Source organism: Gekko japonicus, unplaced genomic scaffold, assembly GCF_001447785.1.
Source record: "Gekko japonicus isolate JY-2015 unplaced genomic scaffold, Gekko_japonicus_V1.1 scaffold2261, whole genome shotgun sequence".
Lineage (NCBI taxonomy): Eukaryota > Metazoa > Chordata > Lepidosauria > Squamata > Gekkonidae > Gekko > Gekko japonicus.
Genome location: NW_015175431.1, coordinates 32702 through 55864, shown reverse-complemented (window position 1 = coordinate 55864; position 23163 = coordinate 32702). Strand labels below are relative to the sequence as shown.

The following is a 23163-nucleotide window of genomic DNA, read 5'->3' as shown; positions in this document are numbered from 1 at the left end:
AAAAAAGCTAGAATCCCCCAGAATATTTAGGCTTAGGTATAGATAAATGGAAGTTATTTTGTGGTCATAGTCACTGTGGTACAATATCAGAGGTACTGGTTCCCTGCTTTACATTTTCAAATGGAAGATGGAGTGTGTGAATCCAAAGGTGCAATTAGGCTCCTGTGGGCAAGTAGACCCTGTGCAGAAGGACTGTTTCTCCACAGAGATATTTAACATTCAAAGGGCAAATCAAGAACAGCATTAACTAGGAAACTCTCAATGGCCATTTTTCATTTTTATTTAACAAAAAAAGCCTTAACTTGCTTCACCTGTTGGAGTTTCTGAAAAACTAAATTTTGAATAATCAAAAGATAAATTCAGAAGTGCAATGGAAAGTTTGAAAAAATGCCCCAGAGGCCATTCCCATTACCTTAAACATCCATTTTCCCTGTGTAAGCAACTACCTGACTAATGTATTTCACATGTTATATGATGGCAAGGCAAGAGAATGAACTTCAAGGAGCCAAGCCAAACCCTCTTTCTATCATGTATCACTGCAAAGCATGCTTCTGGAAATAAGTATCTCTTGCATGCAACAATTGTCTTCTTATCATGTAATTTGTGAAACAGCCTTCAATTAAATATAGTTAATTCTTTTGGTAGGCACACTTATGTATAGTTAATTATTTACAATGCTAAACACAAGGCAAAACATTTAAGTTACTGGAAGTACATTAACTTTTGAAAACAACATGGCTAGATTATTTTTTTTAAAGGTCCACTATCATAGTTATGTTTGACTTGTTGTTATGTGTTGTTATCGTTTTGTTGTTGTTTTATGTTTCTTGTAGTTTTTCTTTTCTTTCTTTCTGAAAATAATAAAACTCCCCAGTCAACATGGCTAGAGAAATTAATGACTAAGTGGGTGATGCTGATCATTGTTATAGAGAAGCAAGTTTATTTGAATGATACAGTTTTAAAAATATGTTTACTTTTAAGACACCACTTTGGTGCATCATTCAGTGAAACTTGCTCAAGTGAGTTCATGGATGTGAATCATGATATACATTTGAAAAGGCCAAACTGATATTAGGTTCTTTAAATTCTTTAAAACTGCAAGACTTTTTAGAATGTCAGAACTGTAGATTCTATTGTTGAAAGAAAAAGGAGCTGTGATTCACCAGATAAATGTAATGCTGAGGAATTCTTTAATTGAAATTGAATTAGTTTTTAAATACTGAAATTTCAACTTGTCAATGTTTATAAGGAAATAATTTCCCCCCAATGGATCAGATGATAGTCCATCCAGTCCAGCATTTATACTGCTTTCAACAGTGACCAGAAAGTTCATTTTATGAACTAAGTCTATACGTATCTTAATGAAGACAAAATCCCTGTAGCTAATGCAATCAAGAATTTTTAAAGATTAGATAAAGCGCATGAATCAAAGAGTTTCAGTATGATAAGACTTAGACCTTTTTCACTTTCATCACATCTAGGAAACAGACAGTTGTGATTAAATGTATATATTGTACCTCACCCATAGGTCAAAAGTCAAGATCTAAATTGAGGAAACACCTGTACTTCAAGATGAGGAAGTACTCCCTCTACTGTGTGTATGTATACAGTATTTTAGTCTCATGTTTAATACTGTCCAATAAATATTACATGTATTGAGTATATACCTTTTTACTTCATCAGTTATAGTCTAATAAAACCTGAAGGACCATTGATACACAATAGGGAGAGACATTAAACAAACTTCTGAAAGTACATCACAAGGCAGTCTTGAGTTTTAATTCAAAATTTCACACACTCTGAGATCTTTCTTGGGTTGTAGCTCATACACCGAGAAGCTGTATCCCAGAATAAAACCCTGCTATAACTTGGAATGCTACACATTTCACAGTTATGTTCACCAAATATTATGCATTTTGACACTGCTGACTCTCCTCAAAGGATTTGCAATATAAACATTGATCTTACAGCAGCACTCTGAGGGCCAAACATGATATGGGAAACCAGTGCACATATCTTACGATGCTTTAATTAAGATCAAAACACAAACATAGGAGTTGGGAAACTGGATCTGGGACATGGTATTGGAACATTGGGATTAATCCTTTAGCCCTGCATTGTTTCCCTGATAGAAATCCCTCCCCCTTAAGTTATTAGCCATTATTATTAGGCATTATTCAGTAATGCCTTTCAGTAAACTGTTTAATTCATCTATGGCCCCGGCCAAACGTGCTGGAAAACGCGGGGGGGAAGCGCGTCTATTTGCGCTGTCGCATTCTGATGTGCTGTTATGTGATCAGACACGACGGTGGCTTCCCCACAGCAAAGAGGATGACGGGGGAAGAAGCCACGTGCCAGCGTGATCACACCGGGAGGCTTCCATAGGCGGCCCGTGGCAAAGCATTTGCTAGCACATGCAGTGTGCTAGTTTTTTACTGCATGGCTTCGGCGGCTTGCCATGGGGTTGCCATGGGAGTGCTACGCCTCCCAGATGTTCCCGTGTGATCGCACCCGGATACTCCGCGGGACTCCCATGCCTTCAGCGGGGCAAATGCTCCGTGTGACCGGGGCCTAAGTATCACTTTGTACTCTGTGTCTTCCTACTAAGAGTCATGTACCCACCAGGGTGAGAACCCATAAGAAAAATAGAGGCCTCTTGCTTAAGGGAACCAAATTAACAACTTGCTGCCTGAGGCCTGCAATAGGCAGATCAAGACCAGCCCAGCTATGTTGGTGTTTTGTTTATCTTATTTGCTTAAATGGTAGTATAATTTGGAACTTTCTGTAAACTACTCTGTATCCCTTCAGGGAGAAAAGTAGCACAGAGATGCTCCAATAAATACAAATTAAAAATATTAACTATTGTGGGGAAACAATATGGGGACTAAGCTCCCCCTTTCAAGGCTAACAGCTGCTGAGGGAGGGGGAGATTTCTGTTAGATAAATGGCCTGGTAGAAGTAGAATAGGTAAAACTCCTTTACCCAAGTCTACAACACTGATCTAATTCAGTTCCCCATCCCGTGGCTAAAAAACAATTTCCCACAGAACACATAGTTTGACCCACAGTCTTTCAGCACACATATAGTTCATTCTGTAATATGTGTTGATTATACCAAGCTTCTCTCACCTGTCAGAAAGATGCTGTGATGTGACTCATAAGACTTTGGATGTAGCTAAGCCCTTTCATTTCTGCTTGGTAATGTGTTCTTGTGATAGCCCCTCTTCCTGACGGGGGGGATTGCATATTGGTACATCTGAGAACTGAGAATCTAAAGGCAGGAACATCTATGTCTAGGGCCTTGTCTGCCAACCAAATTTTTAAATGTGACCTCCATCTTAAATCCATGAGAGTTAAGGTAACTGATCCCTGCAAGACTTGATTGCTTCCAGAATCTTGAGAATGCTGACAGTCAGGAAGCAGACTGAGGTTGCCAGCAGTCTTTGACCTAGCCGTCGGAAAACTCTGATTACCATCTTGTTTCTTATGCTATGGTGTTGTCCCTCTTGATTTGAGATTTATTAAAAAATAAGTGCACAGGTGGTAGAAATTGTCATTGTAATTTTCAAATGTCACAGAAACAAAACGTAAGCAGATGTTATTTAATTTTCTTGTAAAATAACACAATGGGTAAAGTAAGCATTTCTGTAGCAGTAGGGCACCAAGAAGGTGATGTATCAGCAGCTGATGAGTTGGACTGACTATTATAGTAAAACTGCACAGCCTCCAAGCATGAGGAATAAATGGCAAATAATAGCTGTAAAGAAAAGAGAAACAGCAAGCATGTGAGTGAGTGGTCTCAAATTTTCTAAATTTCTACTAATCATAAGCCACCATGACAACATAGATTCTTTTAAAAAAATGTATGTCACTGCAATGTTCAGTAGTCCATTTCATCTTTTCTATTAGTTCCAGGATATTAGGATATTAGCCCAGGTTTTACTCAAGTCTCTGGAATAGGCCTTGTATTCCTTTCTCCTAAATAAAGAAACTATATGTCTATTAAAAAGACTATCAGCATCTTCTTGGATGATTGCAGCGTCTTATAGTCATCTTAGCAAGTAATTGAAAGGCTTCCTTTTAGTGCTTTAATATTCAATTGGAAGTGGGAAGTTGTTCCAAACATACATACCCTTTTTATAGGACACATCTGTACCAGCAAAATAAAACTAGACTGCACAACCATAATCTCCCATCTACCTTGATGTGCAGGACTTTTGCCCTATCAGAATACAGTTTATTTAATTTAAAATGTTTATGTGCCAGATTGCCACTGAACTTAGTGTCCCCAAGGTGGTAAACAATTAAAAAAAATTAAAAATGTATATAACTATATAAAAATAAACCACACAAACAGAGAGGAAAGCTAATAAGAGTTAGTGAGAGAACACCAAATAAAAGAAAGCCTTCATCCAATGGCAGAAGACAATGATAGAGGGAGATAGATTAATTTTTCAGGGGAGGGAGTCCTAAAGTTTTGTTATGACGACGATCAAGGTCCTAATCAGCCACCCATCTAGCCTCTGAAGATGGCTGGAGTGGTTGGGTAGGTTCACGTGGAGAAGGCTGGCCTGAGGCCAGGTATGGTGGCTTAAAGCCATCCGATATTGACGCCTTGACTTGGACCTGGAAGCAAATTTGGATGTTCCTGCACTATCTCTAAAATAATGATATGTGACGTGAACATGATCAGAATCAGACTGTATAACCCTTATTGGAAAAAACAGGACTATCCACCATAGGCTTGCCAAGTCCCCCCGGGGGGGCGGGGAAACCCCCGCCCCAGAGGCCCATTACTCGCCACCGGCAGATCGGGCCCCGAGGGAACCCCACCCCCAAAGCATGTGATGTGCCCGGCGTCAGCACGTATCCTGGAAGTGACGCAGCCACGGCGGGCGCACCCGGGGTGGGGCTGCGGTCATCCGAGGGAAAACTCTATGTTTTTCCCTTGGATGACCGCGGCCCTGTCACTTCCTGAATGGAGCTGGAGTCCCCCGCTCTACATACAGCGGGGACTTGGCAACCCTAATCCACCAACACTAATGAAATGATCTTATGCATCATGCAAAAGGGGGCTGGGAAGTACCTGAACTTGGAGCCTGGATTGTTCAGGTAGAGATTAAACATGTAATGCCACAGAGACAGTTATAGAGAAAGTTGTAATGAGGGCCTACCCCTATAAAAGCTTCTTATCCAGGTCAGGTCCTCTTTTTGGCCAAAGAAACAATGGACTCAGCTTGCTTCTACTTCCAAACACCTCCCCCCCTTTTGCCTCATCTACCTTCTTAGGTGGGTGCAAGAGATGGGTTGTAACAAATTGTAACTATAAAAGTACTCTCTCAGACTACAGCATTGTCACTTTGGAACATTTATTAATTTCTGTGGGTTTGTACAGAAGGGCTTAGAAGACTACATCTAAATGAGAAAAAATTAGTCTATAAATGTAGCCTACAGGAAGGCAATTTAATTGTGAGCAAAGTTAAGACTATTATCATTCAGAAATCATCCATATAATAGAATTCTTTACTGTATAGTGTTTTCATGGATGCAGACAAAGTAATGCTGGATAATATGTAGCTTGGGGTAGGTTTGGTATTTTAATTTTTACCTGAAAAGTTGTAATTTCTGGATAAACCTCTACCTGTATGAAATAAGAAGAAGCAGAATATTCACAAGAGACAAAAGAATGAAAAAATACAATAATGTGACTACAAACACATGACCACATTTTATTTATTTATTTAAATAATGTTTTACATTTTATATCTGCTAGCTTCCATGTTGTTTTCAAGGACAGTCCCCTATAAAGCACAGGGAATCTAAAAGGATTCAGGGCATTATTAAAGATAGCAAGATCCTTCTGGCCATAGCTGTTACCTGTGCCAGGTAGTTTTAGTCCCAGGGGTACATAGAATGTGTTTTGAAGGGCTAATAGTAACCTTAATTCAAATCAGATCAAAGGATGATTGACCCTTCCAAAAGGAATGGGGATTTCCCACCAATATCATCACCATCTTTTACGGATTCCACCATGCATCTGTTGAAAGCCTGCAGAATATACACTGGGGTATTTGGCTTATTTTACTAATTACAGCACTTAGTGCCTCTCTCCAAATACAAATGGAACCACTCAAGAGTAAGCCCAGTAGGCCCCATCAGATATTCTAGTTGATCCAGTGTGTCAAAATGTTACTGAGAGATGCAGAAGTATTATTTCCCCTTTAGCTTCTAGATATAAAGGCTATCAATTCTGTTGTTATAACATAACCAGATTGCAGGCTCAGCTGGAAGGGGCCAATGAAGAACGCTTCATTCAGATGTTCCTAAGGCTGTTTACCATGATGCTTTCTATAATTTTCTCTCCAAAATGGGAAAGTTTGCCAAAGCATGCTTGCTTTCCAATGGGGAGAGGAGGGGGGAAAGCCCTCTAACTTTCTTTAAAAAACAGATCTTGGCCCCGGTCACACGGCAAAGTTGCCGCGGGAGAGGCACGGAAGGTGGGCGGATTATCCGGGCGCAATCACACCCCAACATCTGTGAAGTAGAGCACACCCGTGGCTTACCGCCAACAATGCACATTTAAAAACTAGTACCTCCAAGTACCTCCAACTAGTACCGTGGTGTGATCCTGCTGGCGCGCGGCATTCCCCTCTGGTCCCTCGTTTACCTGCTGGCGCCAAGGGAAAGGACCCATGGTGTGCCACTGGCCCGTCTGATCGCGTAATCGTGGATTAAACTGCGCTGGGGCAATTAGCCACTCCTCCCCCCCCCACGATATCCGGCCCGTGTGACCGGGGCCCTTGTCTCCCTCCAGTGAGGTACTGATGACTCTAGTGAGTAGTATCATATGTTCAGCTCAGTTGACCTAACAAGCCCAGAAGGATATGGCTCAAACTTTACACGATGGTCTTCACAAATCCTAGCATTCTGAACACATTCCTACAGATGAGGCTAATGACCTCTTTGGTATCTTTTAACAAATTTGTAGGAAGCCTTTCATCACCTTTACAAACTGTGTTATGGTCTGCATCACCAGTGTTTACCAAGCAGCAAAGGGCCTGTGAGACAGTGGGAAACTGTATCTCAATGCTCTGTGTTAATTGCCCTCAACTACCTCTACCAGCTACCCCAATCAAGCATGACAACCTTGACATAACAATATCTACCATCTCCTGCAAGTATTTCCCATATTGTTTTAAAATCCACCTGCATCCATCATTCTGTGAGGGCAGGGCAATTTTAATGTGCCCTCTCACCTCATGGAACAATTCTTCCATTTCATCTGTGCTTTAATCAGATAGTGATTTGACCATCAACCCCTAGTGTTAAACATTTTCTATTGAGCTTTCCATAGCTCAACCCCACAGTGTTAATAGAAGTGGCTATGGTGTATGCAAGCTGGGAGGGAAAATGAACAATGTTGGGGGTGGTATGAATTTTTAGACTTCTGCATGCCCCTCCAAAGTTGTTTATTTCCCCTCCCTGCTTCCACACACAATAGTTTATGGATTCTGGTGCTCTTTGTAGTCTGTGTTATGCAGATCTCTGAGTTTAATTAAGATACTGCACATTCTACTGGGTTTTTTTTTGTTCTCTGGGCCATAACAGGCAAGAGTCTGTATGTGCAGTTTTTGTTAATGGCCATGTTCAGACTGGCAATTTGAAGTGCTAGGGAGTTGTTGCAAAGAAAAACTGGAACAGACCTGGAACGGCTTGGTTGTGGTATTCCCGTTTACACCGCAGCGAATGAAGCGGGAGGATACTGTGGAGGAAGCGCAATGGAGCATTCACACTGTTGGGCCGCCCTGGTGGGCTGTTAGCAGCTCTTTTCACACTGGGCTGCATGCGCCCATGGGCGCAGCGGCAAATAGGGCATGATCGTGCAGGCCCCAATGGCGCCTGCCGGGGGAAACAGCTGGTGCCTATTATCAATTACTGCGGGTTGTTCCCACCTTAGCAGCGCTTGCGTTCATACTCAGGGAACTGGAATCAACCCGCTCTACACACGGTTCACTACCACTTTCACCTGGTAGCTTTTAAACTCGGGAGGGAAGCAGCACAAGATGGCTTGAGTATGGCTGGGGGATGCCTGACAGATGTGCTTGTGTGAACCCGCCCCTTTAATCCGCTACTGAACCACTACTGAAACGTTTGCCTGCCAGGCCAAACTGCCAGTCTGAACTCAGCCAACATGTGTTATCTTCAGAGAAATTAAACAGGATATAAACAGTACAAGGAAGGAACAGAACAGATGTCTGAACCACAGGAAATACAGTACTGACATCAGAAGTCTATTCTGGTACATTATTACAGGATCTCTTCAAATCATCCTAACTTGTCATCAATGTAGTGTTAAAATGGTATTAGCTCTTCCTATCTTCTGCTTAAGTAACAAATTAAAAACCCACCAAGAGCTAGCTGCAGGTTTTTATAGACCACCGGGCATAAACCATCCTTGGAAATCTCTATCGTGGTCATTTCTCTCCTCCCCTACAAACTACAACTGCCTTGCCCTTCCCAACTGCCTCTCCCCAATTGTGGGTATGCTAGAGGAAGCACAGGGGTGACTCACATTTCATTCAGCTCTACAGATGTGGTAGGCCTAAAAAGAGTGTGAAAGAGTCAGGGTTCCAAGAAGGGGCAACAACGCATCTCCCAGTAGACAGAGTGCCTGGAGGTTACAGCAGAGAGCACTCCGCTCCTACACTCTGCTCCCTTCTCTCACTGCCACAAAGAACTTCTCCCACTGGGAAATGGCAAACTGATCCATCATCTCCAGTTGGGTGTGGGCTGTGCTAACCTCTGCCATTGTACATTTGTCACATCATGCAACTAGTGAGTGTTACTGTCTTGCAATGTAACATCCTACCCCTAAACAGAAATATTGTCAACTTACTGTTCACAGTGAGCTCAGCCATTAAAACACCACCTGTTGGCTCCATACGTTGTCTTCGTTTTGAACATGTCTCAAAATAACAGGGAAAACAAGTTAATACCATGTTAATTGAAGAATTGGAGAGTTGCAGAAAACATACATCTATCTCTAGCTATGGAAACTGAACTAAATAAAGGAAATTTCCCCCTATGGGCTACAAGAATAAACTCTCACAGTATAAGTACATGAAGAAATTATTTCATGTTAAACCTTGTCCACTTTTAATAGCTAGACTTTCTGTGGATGTGGAAAAAACTATGTAGTAGAAGAAAAATATGTTTGTACTAGTCTGAGTCTGTGTGTGTTTACTCGGAAGCAGGTGTTCCCATATAAGTGCACATAAGATTGCAGTTGCAAGTTATTGCAGATGGAACCAATACTGAGGGTATGAACAAATAAGCAGGGCCGGCTCGCTCACTAGGCGAACTAGGTGTTCGCCTAGAGCGGGCCGGCCCTTGGGGGTGCCAAACTGCACCCGGCTACCCAGCACAGCCCATTCCTGTGACCCGCCAGCCCGTGGGAAGCTCCACCGGCAGGGGCTGTGAAAGGCGCTGGGATGCTGGGTGAGGCAGCAGCCAGGCAAAGTGGGTCAGTCAGTGCGGAAATCCTCTGGCCACCGGCAGCAGCACCCAAGTGAGGGGGGCAATGCACAGGGGGGGGGAGGGCGGCGCACGGGGGGGGGGTGCCAGAAGGGATCCTTGCCTAGAGTGCAAAATAAGCTGGGGCCGGCCCTGCAAATAAGCACACTTGTTGCATCTCATTTCAATTTTGAGAGGGACTGAGGGTTACCTACTCCTCCAAGCAAATCCCATTGATATAGTTGTGTCAGTCTGCAAACAACAAAAAAGAGTCTTGTGGCACCATAAAGACTAGTAGATTTATTGAAGCAGAAGCCCATCAGTAGAATGTATACAGGCAGAAGGAAAGAAAATGTATAAATAGGTAGGGTGACATTTATATGCAAAACTTAGAAGGATACATAACAAGTATAGGAGCTTGGCTGTAGTTGGTGCATATGATACATTCTCCCAATATTCCTGCAAGTAGTGATTTTTTAATGTGAAACTTCGAATTTCTGTGTAGACTGGCCTGTCTGTGTTGTCCTGTATAGTTTGCAGAAGAGTAATATGAGGGACCCACATCTAGAGGATTTACACTAGGCATTAATAAATTAAAATACCCAGACAATGAAGTGTAGAAAGACACTGACAAAGCCAGACTGGTGCCTAAGGACAGACTACTACATGACCAGCCTAGAAGAGAAAGTCACAGAACACCACTGATGTGGTTTATAGCTCTCATATGTATCATATGTATGACCCAAATTGAGGTATCATCTTGTCAGTCTAGGTGGCTCAGTGGGGGCCTCTTTGGGGTTCAGGGGGGACATATGACTATGCCCCTCCATCCCCTCTATGCACTTGTGTGCAGGCCATGAGGAGAAAGGTTCAGAAGGATTCTGGACCTGGCTCTGAGCTGGGGTAGTTTTGCCCTATTAGGAAGCCTGCCTTACAAGCCAGAGACAACCCATGCTTTAATGTGTTAACTTAGTAATGCAGATCAGCTTGTTGTAAATAAACTTCCCAGTTTAGCCCATGACCTGTGTTTTGTTTCAGGTGAGGGGCAGATGCTCTGCCACTGAGTCACAGCCCTTTCCCAATAATCAATTAACTGCAGCCCACTTTGAACAATGGTATGCCTTGGTCCTTATGAATAGCACCCTAACAGTTACTCACTAGGGCAGGGGTGGCCAAACTTGCTTCACGTAAGAGCCACAAAGACTAAATGTCAGATGCTCAAGAGCTGCAAGGTGACTTCGGCGGAAGAGGCAGGTTTAGGGGAGTGGTCTGAAAGTGATATCGCAGGAAGGGGTACAGGATGTGATGTCATTGGAAGGGGTGGAGCTTCAGAAGTGATGTCACATGATTTTGACCTGGAAGTGACATCATAGGACATGACATCATAAAGTGATGTCACATCCTTGCAAGACACCACCCCCAAAGTCCCCAGGTGGTAAAAACAGAAAAACAAAAGTGGTAAAAACAGATATTGCTTTGTGAAATGGCAGAGGTACCACAGCCATCATGGACAAGCCATCTTTGATGGTGCTCTGTCTGCTATCCCCACAGTCACCTTCATGATACTTGTAGCAAGAGACTCATGAAAAGCCTCTCGCTGTGCTGTTCAAAGGCCCCCATGGAGGGGGGAAGGCAACCGTGTACCCTGGCTGGGGCTCTCCCTCCCCCTGGCAGAGGGCATACCCTGCAACCCCCCCATGGCACTGGCAGCAAGAGGCCCATGAAGAGCCTTTCACCGTGTTTAACACCCATGGAGGGTGGAAAGGCAACCATGCAGCCTGGCTGAAGCCCTCCCGATCTCCCTCCCCAGCAGATGGCATCCCCCCAAACACTAGGAGTGTGCAAACAAAATTCAGTAAAATTCGGATTTATTGAACCCAATTTTTTGGGGGGAAACCCAATAAATCCTGAATATCTATACTGGTAAAGCATAGATTTCCAAAACTTTTCGGGAAACCCCAAAAATTCGGGTCCATTATATCCAATGGGGCCATTGAAGTCAATGGCAAAAATCCTCTGGAAAGTTTGCAGGGGGCTGGGGGGAGGGGGTTTGAGGTAGAAGCTCCAAATGTGGATCGTGGCTGCTCCAGCCTCTCCCCAAATGACCCCCAAAGTTTTGAGAAAATTGGTCCAGGGGGTCCAATTCCAGGGGCATCCAAAGAGGGTGCCTCCAGATCAGCTTGCTGCCTTGCCTGCCTACACCCCAGGGTGCTGGCAGGCTGACAAGCAGGGCGCACAGAAACCAGCTTCCCCGGCAGCACCGGCAGCTCTCTTAGCTGATCCCTCCCCCGCTGTTGAGCCCCCAGCAGCTGGGGCTGCTGCTCCTCCTCTCTTTTCTGCGCTCTCTTCCAGCAGCAGAAGGCAGCAGAGGGGAGGGGAGTGGCTTTCAAAGGGGGGAATGTGGAGGGGGGGGTGGCAAGCTTCATGAGCCGCAGGAGAGGGCTCCAAAAGCCGCATGTGGCTCCCGTGCCACAGTTTGGCCACCCCTGCACTAGAGCCACTGATTTTCTAACAGATATTTCAGTCCAACCTCTGCAGCAAGCCTACTTATCCACTCAGGAAACACTATTACATGATTTAATAATGTCAGCCAAATCATCAGGACTCATTCACTTGCTTGTCCTCCACATGATAAATGCAGTTATTTGTCAACAATGCCCTTTTGCAGTCTAGAGAGGACAAACAGATTAGTCTCTATCCTAATCAATCATAAAAAAAAAAATGGACTGAAATACAGCATGTAAAAATGCAACATTCAGAAACTTGTAGGAGAATATCTCCGTCTGCCAGGACATTCTGCTGCTGATCTGAAAGTAATCATTGTTCAATAAAGGGACTTCAAATGGAACATCCAGCAACAAACAGATGAATTAGAATTCATTAATACGTTTGACTGCATTGACAAAGGCTTAAACAGACCTAAAACCTTTCATATCTACTACAGGTGTTAAATTGCTTAACACAATTAGCCTAAATAATGATTATTAACTATAGGCTGTGCAAACAGTCATAGAGCTTTGAGTTTTGCATAAAAATGTCACAATCTGCAGTTCATATTTTTTATGTATTTTGCTGCATTTGCTATATGTATTTTGCTGACTGATAATCCATTTGAAACATCTGACAATGTGACCTCTAGCCCACGCAATCTTATGTTTTGACAGATTTGTTAGTTGTTAAGATGCCCCAAGATCCTTTTCCGTTTGTCCTCAAGGCAAGGATTAAGCATGAGTGCCTGCCCGCCTGCTTGCCTGGGGAGAGACTGTAGCCATCAAAGGCAGAATGTTATCCCCTGCTCTTCCCTTCCCCCTCCCAGTGCATTACTTTTGTTGACAGCAGGTAGCTTTGTTGGTTGGTTGAAATATTTGTGTTTGTCTGTTGCATGAGAGTGGAGATATTGTAAGCCACACTGAATCCACCTTGAGTGGAGAAAAGCAGATTAAAAATGCCCATATAAATAAATGGCTGATGCAGAAGGGGGAGTGAAATTTAACTACTCAGGTCAAAAGACATGGTTGACACTGAAAAAGGGGATGTGGTGTGCTTCTGGGAACATCAGAGGACCTTGCCTGCTGCAGAGTTTCTTTATATGTACCACCATGGTGGAAGAAAGGGGTGACTAATCCCAATTTTGTATCTGAGATGGACATGGTTTCCTAGGTGAACTGCTGCTACTTTGTGTTGTGTCTAGTGTTATCCTATGCATGCTTCCTGCTCCGATTTTATTGTAATACAACATCATCCTCCCCTATTGCCTCAGCAATTTAGTCAACAGTCAGTCAGCAGAGCGTACAACAGTCAGTACTATTAAGACAAGATTTGGAAAGATGACACTTTTGTTATCCAAGAAGGCATTAAGAATGATGTTGAATGATTTGGCACGATTCATAAACACAAAAACCATTTTATCTATCACCAGATGCCATCCATCTTTCAGATAAACAAAGGTGTAATTTTCTTTCATTTGCCCAAAATGTTTATGTCCTGGAAAACTTTTATTAGCCACATAGACACTGTGGGCATGCAGAGCAAGGCAGTGCCTTCTATGTAGGATTTTTTTTAATCAAGGGGCCTTTCAGGGTAGAACTACAGATTAGATGTTGTTCTGTAATTATTTTTTCTATTTTAAAAGGAAAATCAGTGTCAGGGGCACCGCTATTCTTTTGTTATAACAGAACACAGGCACAAGGGCTACTTTAAGGAGAACACTGGTACAGAAGAGAAAGGGCTATTTAATTCCTTCCTTGCCATATTCTCATAGCCCCCTCTATTCTCATTTAGGGGACAGGAAGTGGGATATAAATTTGATAAATAAATAAATAATTACACCACCATCCCCTAAAAATTCCTTTGTTTGCCTGTTCTGGGGCAAAGCTATGGGTACCCCAAAATGTCAATTTGGAACACAAAAATAATTTCAGGAGCAAAAAATTTAATCATTCCCATCCCCATGCTGGTGATCTTCCCTTGAGCTCACAGTTTCTGTGGTCACATATATTTTTTTTAAGTTATTAGGAAAAGTAATTACAGAACACTTCTAATTTTACCCTCAGTCTAGGTTTGACATCTAGGAACACTGGACCTATTTTCATTTACAAAGGCACAGTTTGATAATATCTTCTGGCTCCGCCTATTGAGCAGAACCATATCTTTCTACTTTTCTATTTATTGCATTTGTATGCTTTCCTCTGGGATGCTCTGAGAAGCCGCCCTGAGCCTACGGGGAGGGCGGGATAAAAATATAAATAATAAATAAATAAATAAATAAATATATGGACTTTTTTATTTTCTTCACAAACGTATTGTGCAATAACTTAGGGTGAAATATCACTGACTGATCCAAAGAGCTTCTAGGCTCAACAGGGACTAGAACGCTGGTGCCCCTAATGTGTGCACTGCACTTAAGGCTTATAGTGGCTTATGGCATAATGGAATTTAAAAAGTTTTAAAGAAAGCTATCTACTGCTGAAATGAATATCCACTTTTTAATGGAACCTTGGGACAGGGGGTCACAATTCTGCAGCCTAGGCTATAATGCTGGTTACACATAAAGAACTTACCACAGGGCAAGAGAACTTCTCACTGTCACACACATGTGTCTCACAATGCAGCCACACCTTGGAAAGCTTGGGAACATTTCGAAACCGGAATGCATTAAACTGGAAGGTAGCTCGGCTGTCTTTCCCATTTTCATGTACAATAATGGAGCTATCTGTTGCACATCTGAGCGACATGACAGCAGGCAGTATGAGAATGAGAACAGTCACAATGTAGTGCTATCTCTGATAACATCATTGCACCCATCTTGGCTATTGCAGAACTAGGACATATGTACTGCAGTAGACCAAGTATACTTAGATGTTTGATTCCATTTTGTGCAAGAAAAAAAACAGCCAGGCAGACACATTTGAGCATGCTAGATCATCTGTTCTTGGAGAATCACACCCATTAATTGGCTCAGATCACACTACTTATATATCAAGCACACATGCACACTCTACATTAGTGTCATTATATTGAAACTATACTGTACTATGCTGAATCGATAAAACAAGTGACCCACCTTTCAATGTTTCAGTATTATAGGAAGACTCATCTATGATAGTTACCTTGACAGTTATCTTGCTTGGGAAACTTTTTCCTATGTGTGCTATACTAAAGTAAGTTGCACAGAATAATGGATAGCTTAATTCTCAATACACAGATAACAGGAATACAGCCCTACTTGTGTCAACAAGTCTGCCTGAATTTGTTGGGATTTACTCACAGATAAATGTGCCTGGAATTGAAGTTCCAAAGCCCTTTTTGTAAATAACCTGTATTATTTAATGGGAAGGTATCCCAGGCTTGGAAAATGCATATGGGGAAACTTAACCAACTAATTTCAGAAATTTTATATTACTTCTATATACCTGGAATATGTTTATGATTTGAATTATTTACATGTCCCTTGACCTAATTAGACACTCAGGATAACCACACAGCTCTGTTGGGACAGTGATAATCTGATTAGATGCTTAAGTGCTTCTATATTAAAACAGAAGTAACACACTAAGCAGAAATTTCATGTTAGTCCATTGCAGCAAGAACTGAGGGTAACATTTCACACATCTAGTGAAGTTGTCTCTGGCCCCTGAAACTTAGTGGCATAATAATTTGTTAAGGAGAAGATTTTTGCCTAGATCTCTCCTTGATGAGCTGTATCATATCTCTCTTTCAAAAGGAGAAACATTGAAATGTAATCCCTATCTACTGTCTGATGTAGTCTCAACAGTGCTGCACTATGTGATTATGCTGAATGGCTGGATCAACCACAAAATGTACCACAACTGTTAAGAAGTCCCACCTGCTGATCCCCCACTAGCTATCCGGAATGGCCTACTGAACAAAAGATATACTTAACCAATGGTGCTCCGTTTCATGGAAAGAAGTCTCATTTGGACAAACTCAGAACATTACTTACCCCTTAGTTATCAGAGGCCACTGGATTTGATAGAAATACTCTGATGAAGGGGTAGCCCAACAATTGGTCAAGACTACTTTAAACCTGAGGAAGAACAAACAGATGTGAGCAATGCAGGAGTGACAGTTTCCTAGTGGGGGTGATTGATATTAAAAGCCATACCTGGCACTTAAGCCCTTTGCTTCTACTCCAGCAAATATATCTGAGCCAATGTCTGCAGTTTCAACTACAAAAGGGGCTTCCTTCTTGGTTGTAAACTTGGCATTCTAAGAAAGAAAATGGTGCCATAAGTTAATGTAATACAGTCAAAAGGTAATTGAGGCTTGGAAGGGCAACCATAAAAGAGCTAGACAAGATCCTTACGTGTAAGGAAGTGTCACTGGAGAACAAGACCAAGGTAATTCATACTATGGTATTCCCCATTACTATGTAGGATAGGGAAAGGCCAGGCTTTCAAGTAGGGGGCGCCTTGACATCATGGCCCTGGCTCTAATATCAATAACACCACCAACCTGGCCTTAACATCAACATCCCCACCAGCCGGATGATTAACAACCTGGCAGGAGCCTGGTGGTGACCATTCAAATGATGACAGAGTGTCGCCATCTGTATTATGATTATGTGTTTTATATTGTAATGTTAATCTAATGTTGTTTTTAGTATATATATTGGAATTTTAATGTATATATTTATACATATCTTGTTAGCCGCCCTAAACCCGCCATGGCGGGGAGGACGGGACATAAATTTAAATATAAATAAATAAATAAATAAAAGTTGGATAGTAGAGAAAGCTGACAAGAAGAAAATTGATTCATTTGAAATATGGTGTTGGAGGAGAGCTTTACAGATACCATGGACCACCAAAAAGACAAATAAATGGTTTCTAGGTCAAATCAAGCCTGAATTCTCCCTAGAATCTAAAATGACTATACTGAGGCTATCATACTTTGGTCACATCATGAGAAGGCAGGACTCACTGGAAAACACAATAATGCTAAGAAAAGTTAACGGCAGTAGGAAAAGAGGAAGAACTAATAATAAAGGAAGCCATGGTCTTCAATATGCAAGATCTGAGCAAGGCTGTCAATCATAAGACGTTTTGGAGTTCATTAATTCATAGGGCTGCTGTAAATCCGAAGCACCTTGATGGCACATAACATACCCAATGCTGTTGCAGCACCAAAGAACTGGATATAAAGCCAGCACTGCTAAGATAGCTGTTCTGTGACTATAAGCTGCTAGCCATCCAGTGTGGAACTGCATCTAAAAAGTCACTCCATTCAGCATGGACTCTCTGGTGAGCTGAGAGTCCACCAAGCACCACCTAGATTTCTTCATTCCAAATGTTAAACAGGAGTCTTGCAACATTTTAAAGACTAACACTTTTTTATTTGAGTGTAAACTCTTGAGGACTAGAGGTTGATGGCTCTGATGAAGTGGGTTCTGGTCCATGAATGGTTATCCAAAAATAAACATGTCAGCCTTTAAAGTACCACATGACTGTTTTTGCTGTAACAGACCAACACAGTTACTTCTCTGTAATTCCAAATTTTAAAATGCTGGAATTGGTGCGTGAAATGGTATAAGAATATACATCACATGCTACAAACCAAACTTGACTGACACAAATCAGAGAAAATAATATGGTGTTTTTGAAACTGTGCCTTTGCTTAAAACTGTGGTTGTCTAAATAAGATGATGACATGGTCCCTAAACATTTTTGCCTGCCTAGAAACACAAATCTGCTCACATTCTGTGCATAAAATACAGCAGCAGTAGGAAGCTTGGTCATAAGACCAGGATCACACAGACAGAGGATGGTGGCAGCATAGGCAGCATAGGGCTGCCAGGTCTGGGTTGGGAAATATCTGGAGATTTTGGGGGTGGAGCCTGAGGAGGGTGGGGCTTGGGGAGGGGAGGAATTTCAATAGGGTATAATGATATAGAGCCCACCTTCTCAAACAGCCATTTTCTCCAGGTGAACTGAACTCTGTCACCTGAAAGTCAGTTGTAATTGCAGGAGATCTCTAGCCACCACTTGGAGTTTGGCTACCCTGTGGCAGATCAGGGGAGGGAGAGGGGTATGGTTTTCTGCCCATGTACGATTTTGAGTCAATACAGTTCTGCAAAGACTATTCTATTCTAGTCTAGACTATTTAGAAAATCAGGGTGCCCTGTATGTCCAAATTTTGGCATAGTGAATTTAACTCTGAAGCACTGCAAATAAGGATAAATGACATCTATCCCAACATAATGTAATTAGGGAGACAAAATCTCTGCAGGTATTTACCTGCATAACCCTCTTCACTGTCAAACTATAAATAGTTACATAACTGTTGCATGTAGCTTGCTAACAGTGTCTTGCTTGAAATTACTTGGCATCAGAAGTAAATCAGGATTATACAAGCAGACACACTGCAGATTTACTGACATCTATTGCTGTGGGGACATGGGAAAATGCCAGTCACCAGATCCCTGTAAAGAATCCATTCATAGTATCTTGAGGTCCGGCCTCTTCAGTTATTCATGGTAATATCTAGACCATTCTCTGTCTGAGATCCGATGGGAAAAATTGGGCTTGATTTGTAGTCAAGCAGCATGTGTGCTGCTCACACATTCAGAATCCTGAAAAGGGGGGCAGAACTTTCAGATAAAAAGCTTCATGGCACAGGACAATCTTTAGAAACCAAATACAAAGCAGAGTAAAGATCCCAAGAGAACACTAAGCATCTTCTGCATTCAGAGGATATCTAGGTAAATTTCAGGAGGAATGAAAGGAACTTCTATGTGTAGTGAGACCTAAAAGACAAGATACACATTGCCCTGTGTTTGTGACTTTTGGCCAGTTTCTAATGGTTTCTTACAGTAATAACATACTTTGTGAAAGCATCAGCAAAAGTTGATACTAATAAAGGAAATGTATGAGATACTGTACTTAATACATTGTTATGTTGTTATATAACAACAAACATCAATGCAGAAAACAGTCTAGAAAAGAGGCATGTTGGGTGTTATGCTGTTAAGAATCTCTGCATTAGTCTCATTTTCACTACAAATTTTTAAATACAATTGAAATCAGTGGAGTGACTTCATTGTTCAGGACCACTGTCCTCATCATGTTAGCCAAGAATCCCATAAATAAAAATACTTAAGATCTACTGGATTATGGTTGTGCCTTGAGTTGTGGATCTGGCTTTCAGTGTAGTAAGTAAATACATACACGATTGTCATCATTTAATGACACAACACCAAGTGATGGCTTGTATGAATTAAATAGTAATCACATAGAAGATAGCACCAAAAATATATAGTCTCAGCTTCAACTGGGAGTAAGTGCATGACAAGTTTTTCAACAAACTTCCTGCATGCACCCATTAGAATTCTGAAAAGTTCTATCTGTGTTCTGTGGTATGTCTGTATTCTATGGTACACCATATACAGTTGTGACCAAATTCTCTTTACTGTTGCAGCACTGAGAGACTCCCTGGTCCTAAATTCCATGAGACTGTGACCCATCCAGTTCCTCCCAGCCTTGTGAAACTGACTCTGGATATCAGCAGAGTACTTACAGTATAGAAGTTGAGGGACAATTGGCTTTCAAATGAACCGGAGCTGCCATTCTTCACATGAACTGTTGCCACTCTAAAAGAGGCAGAAAAAGTCATATGACTAAATCATACGCCATTGAAAGTATAGTGAGGCATATTCTAAGAAACGGAGCTTCAACCAATCAAGGCAGAGTTACCTTTGGTCAAAGGCAGCATGGTTCACCAAATAGTTTGCATGGTACGTGCATGTAAATGAATAGTTCACAGGCTGACTCTTCACAATCACTGAGCTGTCATTGGAGGTGATGGAGTTATAGAAATGATAGATGGAGCTTTTAAACTGCACCAGAGGAAAGATACAGAGATAAATTTCTGCAGAACAAATACAATTCTGGTAATAAATTGTCAGTTCTGTGGTTACTTTTTAAACATTCCGGATAAGCACCCACATGGCTTCACATGTTAAAACAATGCAGAAGGAGAAAAACAATAGGATGTTTCATCTGATGGAGTAGGTTCTTGCCTATAATAATTCAGCTCACTGATGTTAAGGTTTTAAGGCAGCACACTTCTTTTTTTTTGCTTAACATTTTATATTTCTGGGGCTGATTCACATATTTATCCAATCTAGGATCAACTTTAATGGCTTTCTCCAAGGGTGCGAGTATGTGTTTCTTCCAACATGCTGTTCAGGAGAAAGAATTGCCTGAATGTGACATGCAGACATGAGCTCCCATGCTGTTTTAGGTGCAAGGTGGAAAGAGAATGGAGTCACTCATCCATGATGTCAAGAGCATCACAAGCTGAGTAATGAACCAGCCCTAAGCCGTAACTGATGGTTCCCTATAGAATGTCTTTTATTGATTGATTGATTTGATTTGTATGCTGCCCTCCCCTGCAAACAGGCTCAGGGTGGTTCTGAAGAGAAATAAAGGAAAACCCACTGTTGTGTAGATACATTGAATAAGAATGGTATTCAAGTGCTCCAATATCATAATTGTTTTTTAAAGTCATTCAGGGCCATATGCCAAGTTCTGCAAATATGTTTATATTGCTTGTTTCAAAATATTTGTGCTCATTACTTCTAATCTACAAATGTATCCCTAACAAGGCAAGATGCTATTCTTTAAACTGATAGTCCAAATAAGCAATTTGATATAGCTGGGTTGTATTATATTAATGTGTAATATAACATCCAGCATATTAACTCAGTTTTGATTGTCTCAATCTATTGTGTCAAACACATTTTAACAAGGGGAAATGTATTAAACTTTGTTATGGAGAAGAAAACCATTTTTAAGAGATGCTGCTCAGTATTCCAACATTCTAAAGACATTTTTAGCATAATATTGCTTTTATGCTAACAGTAAAAGTTTCCCAGGAAACAATTACTATAATATAAGAAAAGTTATCACCATTTAAAAATGAAATTTGGCTTTAGCAAGGGCTAAATTAATAGTATTAAATCTCTCTGCTTTAGTCCAGGCTTCTTAGCTGCATGGCAAATTTAAGTGGTGATCCTTAAAAATATATATAGCTGACAGAAAGAAAGTAGATTCCTTTGAAATATGGTGGTGGAAGAGAGTTTTATGGATACTGTGGCCCACCAAAATGACAAATAAGTGGGTTCTACACCAAATCAAGCCTGAACTCTCCCCAGAAGTTAAAATGACTAAACTGAGGCTATCATACTTTGGTCATATCATGAGAAGAGAAGAGTCACTGAAAAAAAGACAATAATGCTAGGAAAAGTTGAAGCCAGCAGGAAAAGAGGAAGACCCAACATGGGATGGATTGATTTCACCAAGGAAGCCACAGCCCTCAGTTTGAAAGACCTGAGAATGGCTGTTAGTGATAGGACCTTTTGGAGGACATCAATGTATAGGGTCACCATATGTCAGAAGTGACTTGACAGCACAACATACACACATGTACTGAACAAATCATCATGAAATCCAAGGAAGGAAAGGTTTTAATTTGGTCTACTTACATCTGATTGGGTTCCGCAGTATGATTTATTTTTGGGTGACAGATCTGGGATTGTAAACTGGTAATACCCTGAATCATGGACCCCATTGTAGCAAACCCCACCAAGAGCCAGCTGATTTACTTCCCATCCATAAGGACATTCAGGGATTTTAGTAATTATGGTTTTAGGATAGCAATACACCAAAATGGCATCTAAAAGGGGGGGAAAAGGTGCAGATACAGTTAAGAAATGTACTCTGTCCTTTAGTAATAATAACAGCAACAATAACAATAAACCCAGGCCTCACCTTGATGGTCCCAGGTTGAGCTCTAGTAAGATTTGGCTTAAAAGACAAACTCTTGTATATACTACTGGTGCTTTCTGTCCCTGATACCATATCATCTCCTGATACAAACTGACATTTGCCATAGTATAGGTGCTCATAAAATATGTTCCAAGATATTTTAAAAAGATTTTCAATTTCACCTTGGTTTGAGCACCTTTATTCAACACGTTGTATGATACAACCACAGTCTTATTTTCTAATTTTTTCTACTCTGTTGTTTCTCAGTCTCTTAAAATGTTCAGTTGTACTTTGCTGTATACAGAAGAGAAACACCTGTACATAGCAAATTTGACATGACTTCAAAAAAGAGCACTAAGCAGTGTAACAAATGTTTAAGCTCATGGTGCCATCTGCTACTGCCAAAATAGTAATTCAATATTAACTGAAGCTGAAGGGTGATGCTAAGGGGATCTTGTCTTGTTCAGCCCATTGTGACATGCACTATTATGTATTACAAAGGCACTACACACTAAGCAGAGGACGACAGATACTCACAGGACCTGACCGAACAATGTCCTACAATCTCTAAAGTACATTCTGAACTCAGCAAAAAAGGAACAGAAGCATAAATGACACATTAAACTACTATGTAAAGCAGCAACATAGCTATAGTTGTAATGTTTCCTTTATCTGTGAGATATATGATGAAAAAAGACAACATAGTGTTGGATCCATCCAGCTTTTCCATTAATGAAATAGGAAAAAAGGATCCCCATAGACCACATAAAAAGGCAATGCTGAAGACCATGGGACCATGTAGGATAGGGGCTGAAGTAAAGAGGGGAGCTGTGTAAGACTGAGTGGAAAAGCTGGATGGATCCAATATCCAAAGGATGGATCACAATATCCAAAGGTCCTTGTGACCCCAATTTTTTGCTACCCCTTCATCTATGGGAAAAATATAAATCAATGCAACTTTGTATGACCTAATATGACCAAATTACAACATATAACAGTGATCAAGGTCACAGGAAAACATTTAGTCCTGTCAGTTGTCCACTTCATGAAGTAGTCTCTTGACCTCACTAGCTGGTCATAGGCTAACATTCTTACTTGTAGAAACTGCATTCAAAGAAGTTTGAGAACAAACCTCAGAAGAACAAACCTTATACTTGTAAGCAAAGTTCTCTCTCACACCCCTTGTATGCAGAGAATGAATGCTCTGGCTTAGAACTAGCTACAATTTGTTGTCAGCCAGGTTTAGTTTAGAATGCATGTTTCTAAGCAAGAAACAAATCACAGTATGTTAAATTGCCCAACTGGGACATCTCAACAAGTTGCAGGTTAATTCCAAGCTATGTCTTGGCAAGTACATAAGAGAA

General features: G+C 41.2%; 1 protein-coding gene across 1 annotated transcript; it reads right to left on the bottom strand.

Annotated features, from left to right (window-relative positions):
* Positions 1-8119: 8119 nt before the first annotated feature.
* Positions 8120-21707, bottom strand: TECTB (tectorin beta; the record flags this gene model as incomplete). The annotated part of the gene is made up of 8 exons (XM_015425832.1): positions 8120-8199; positions 8896-8965; positions 14573-14735; positions 15976-16059; positions 16138-16241; positions 19548-19620; positions 19724-19866; positions 21517-21707. Coding segments are annotated over 8 exons (908 nt in total), but the record flags the coding sequence as incomplete, so codon positions are not given.
* Positions 21708-23163: the final 1456 nt, after the last annotated feature.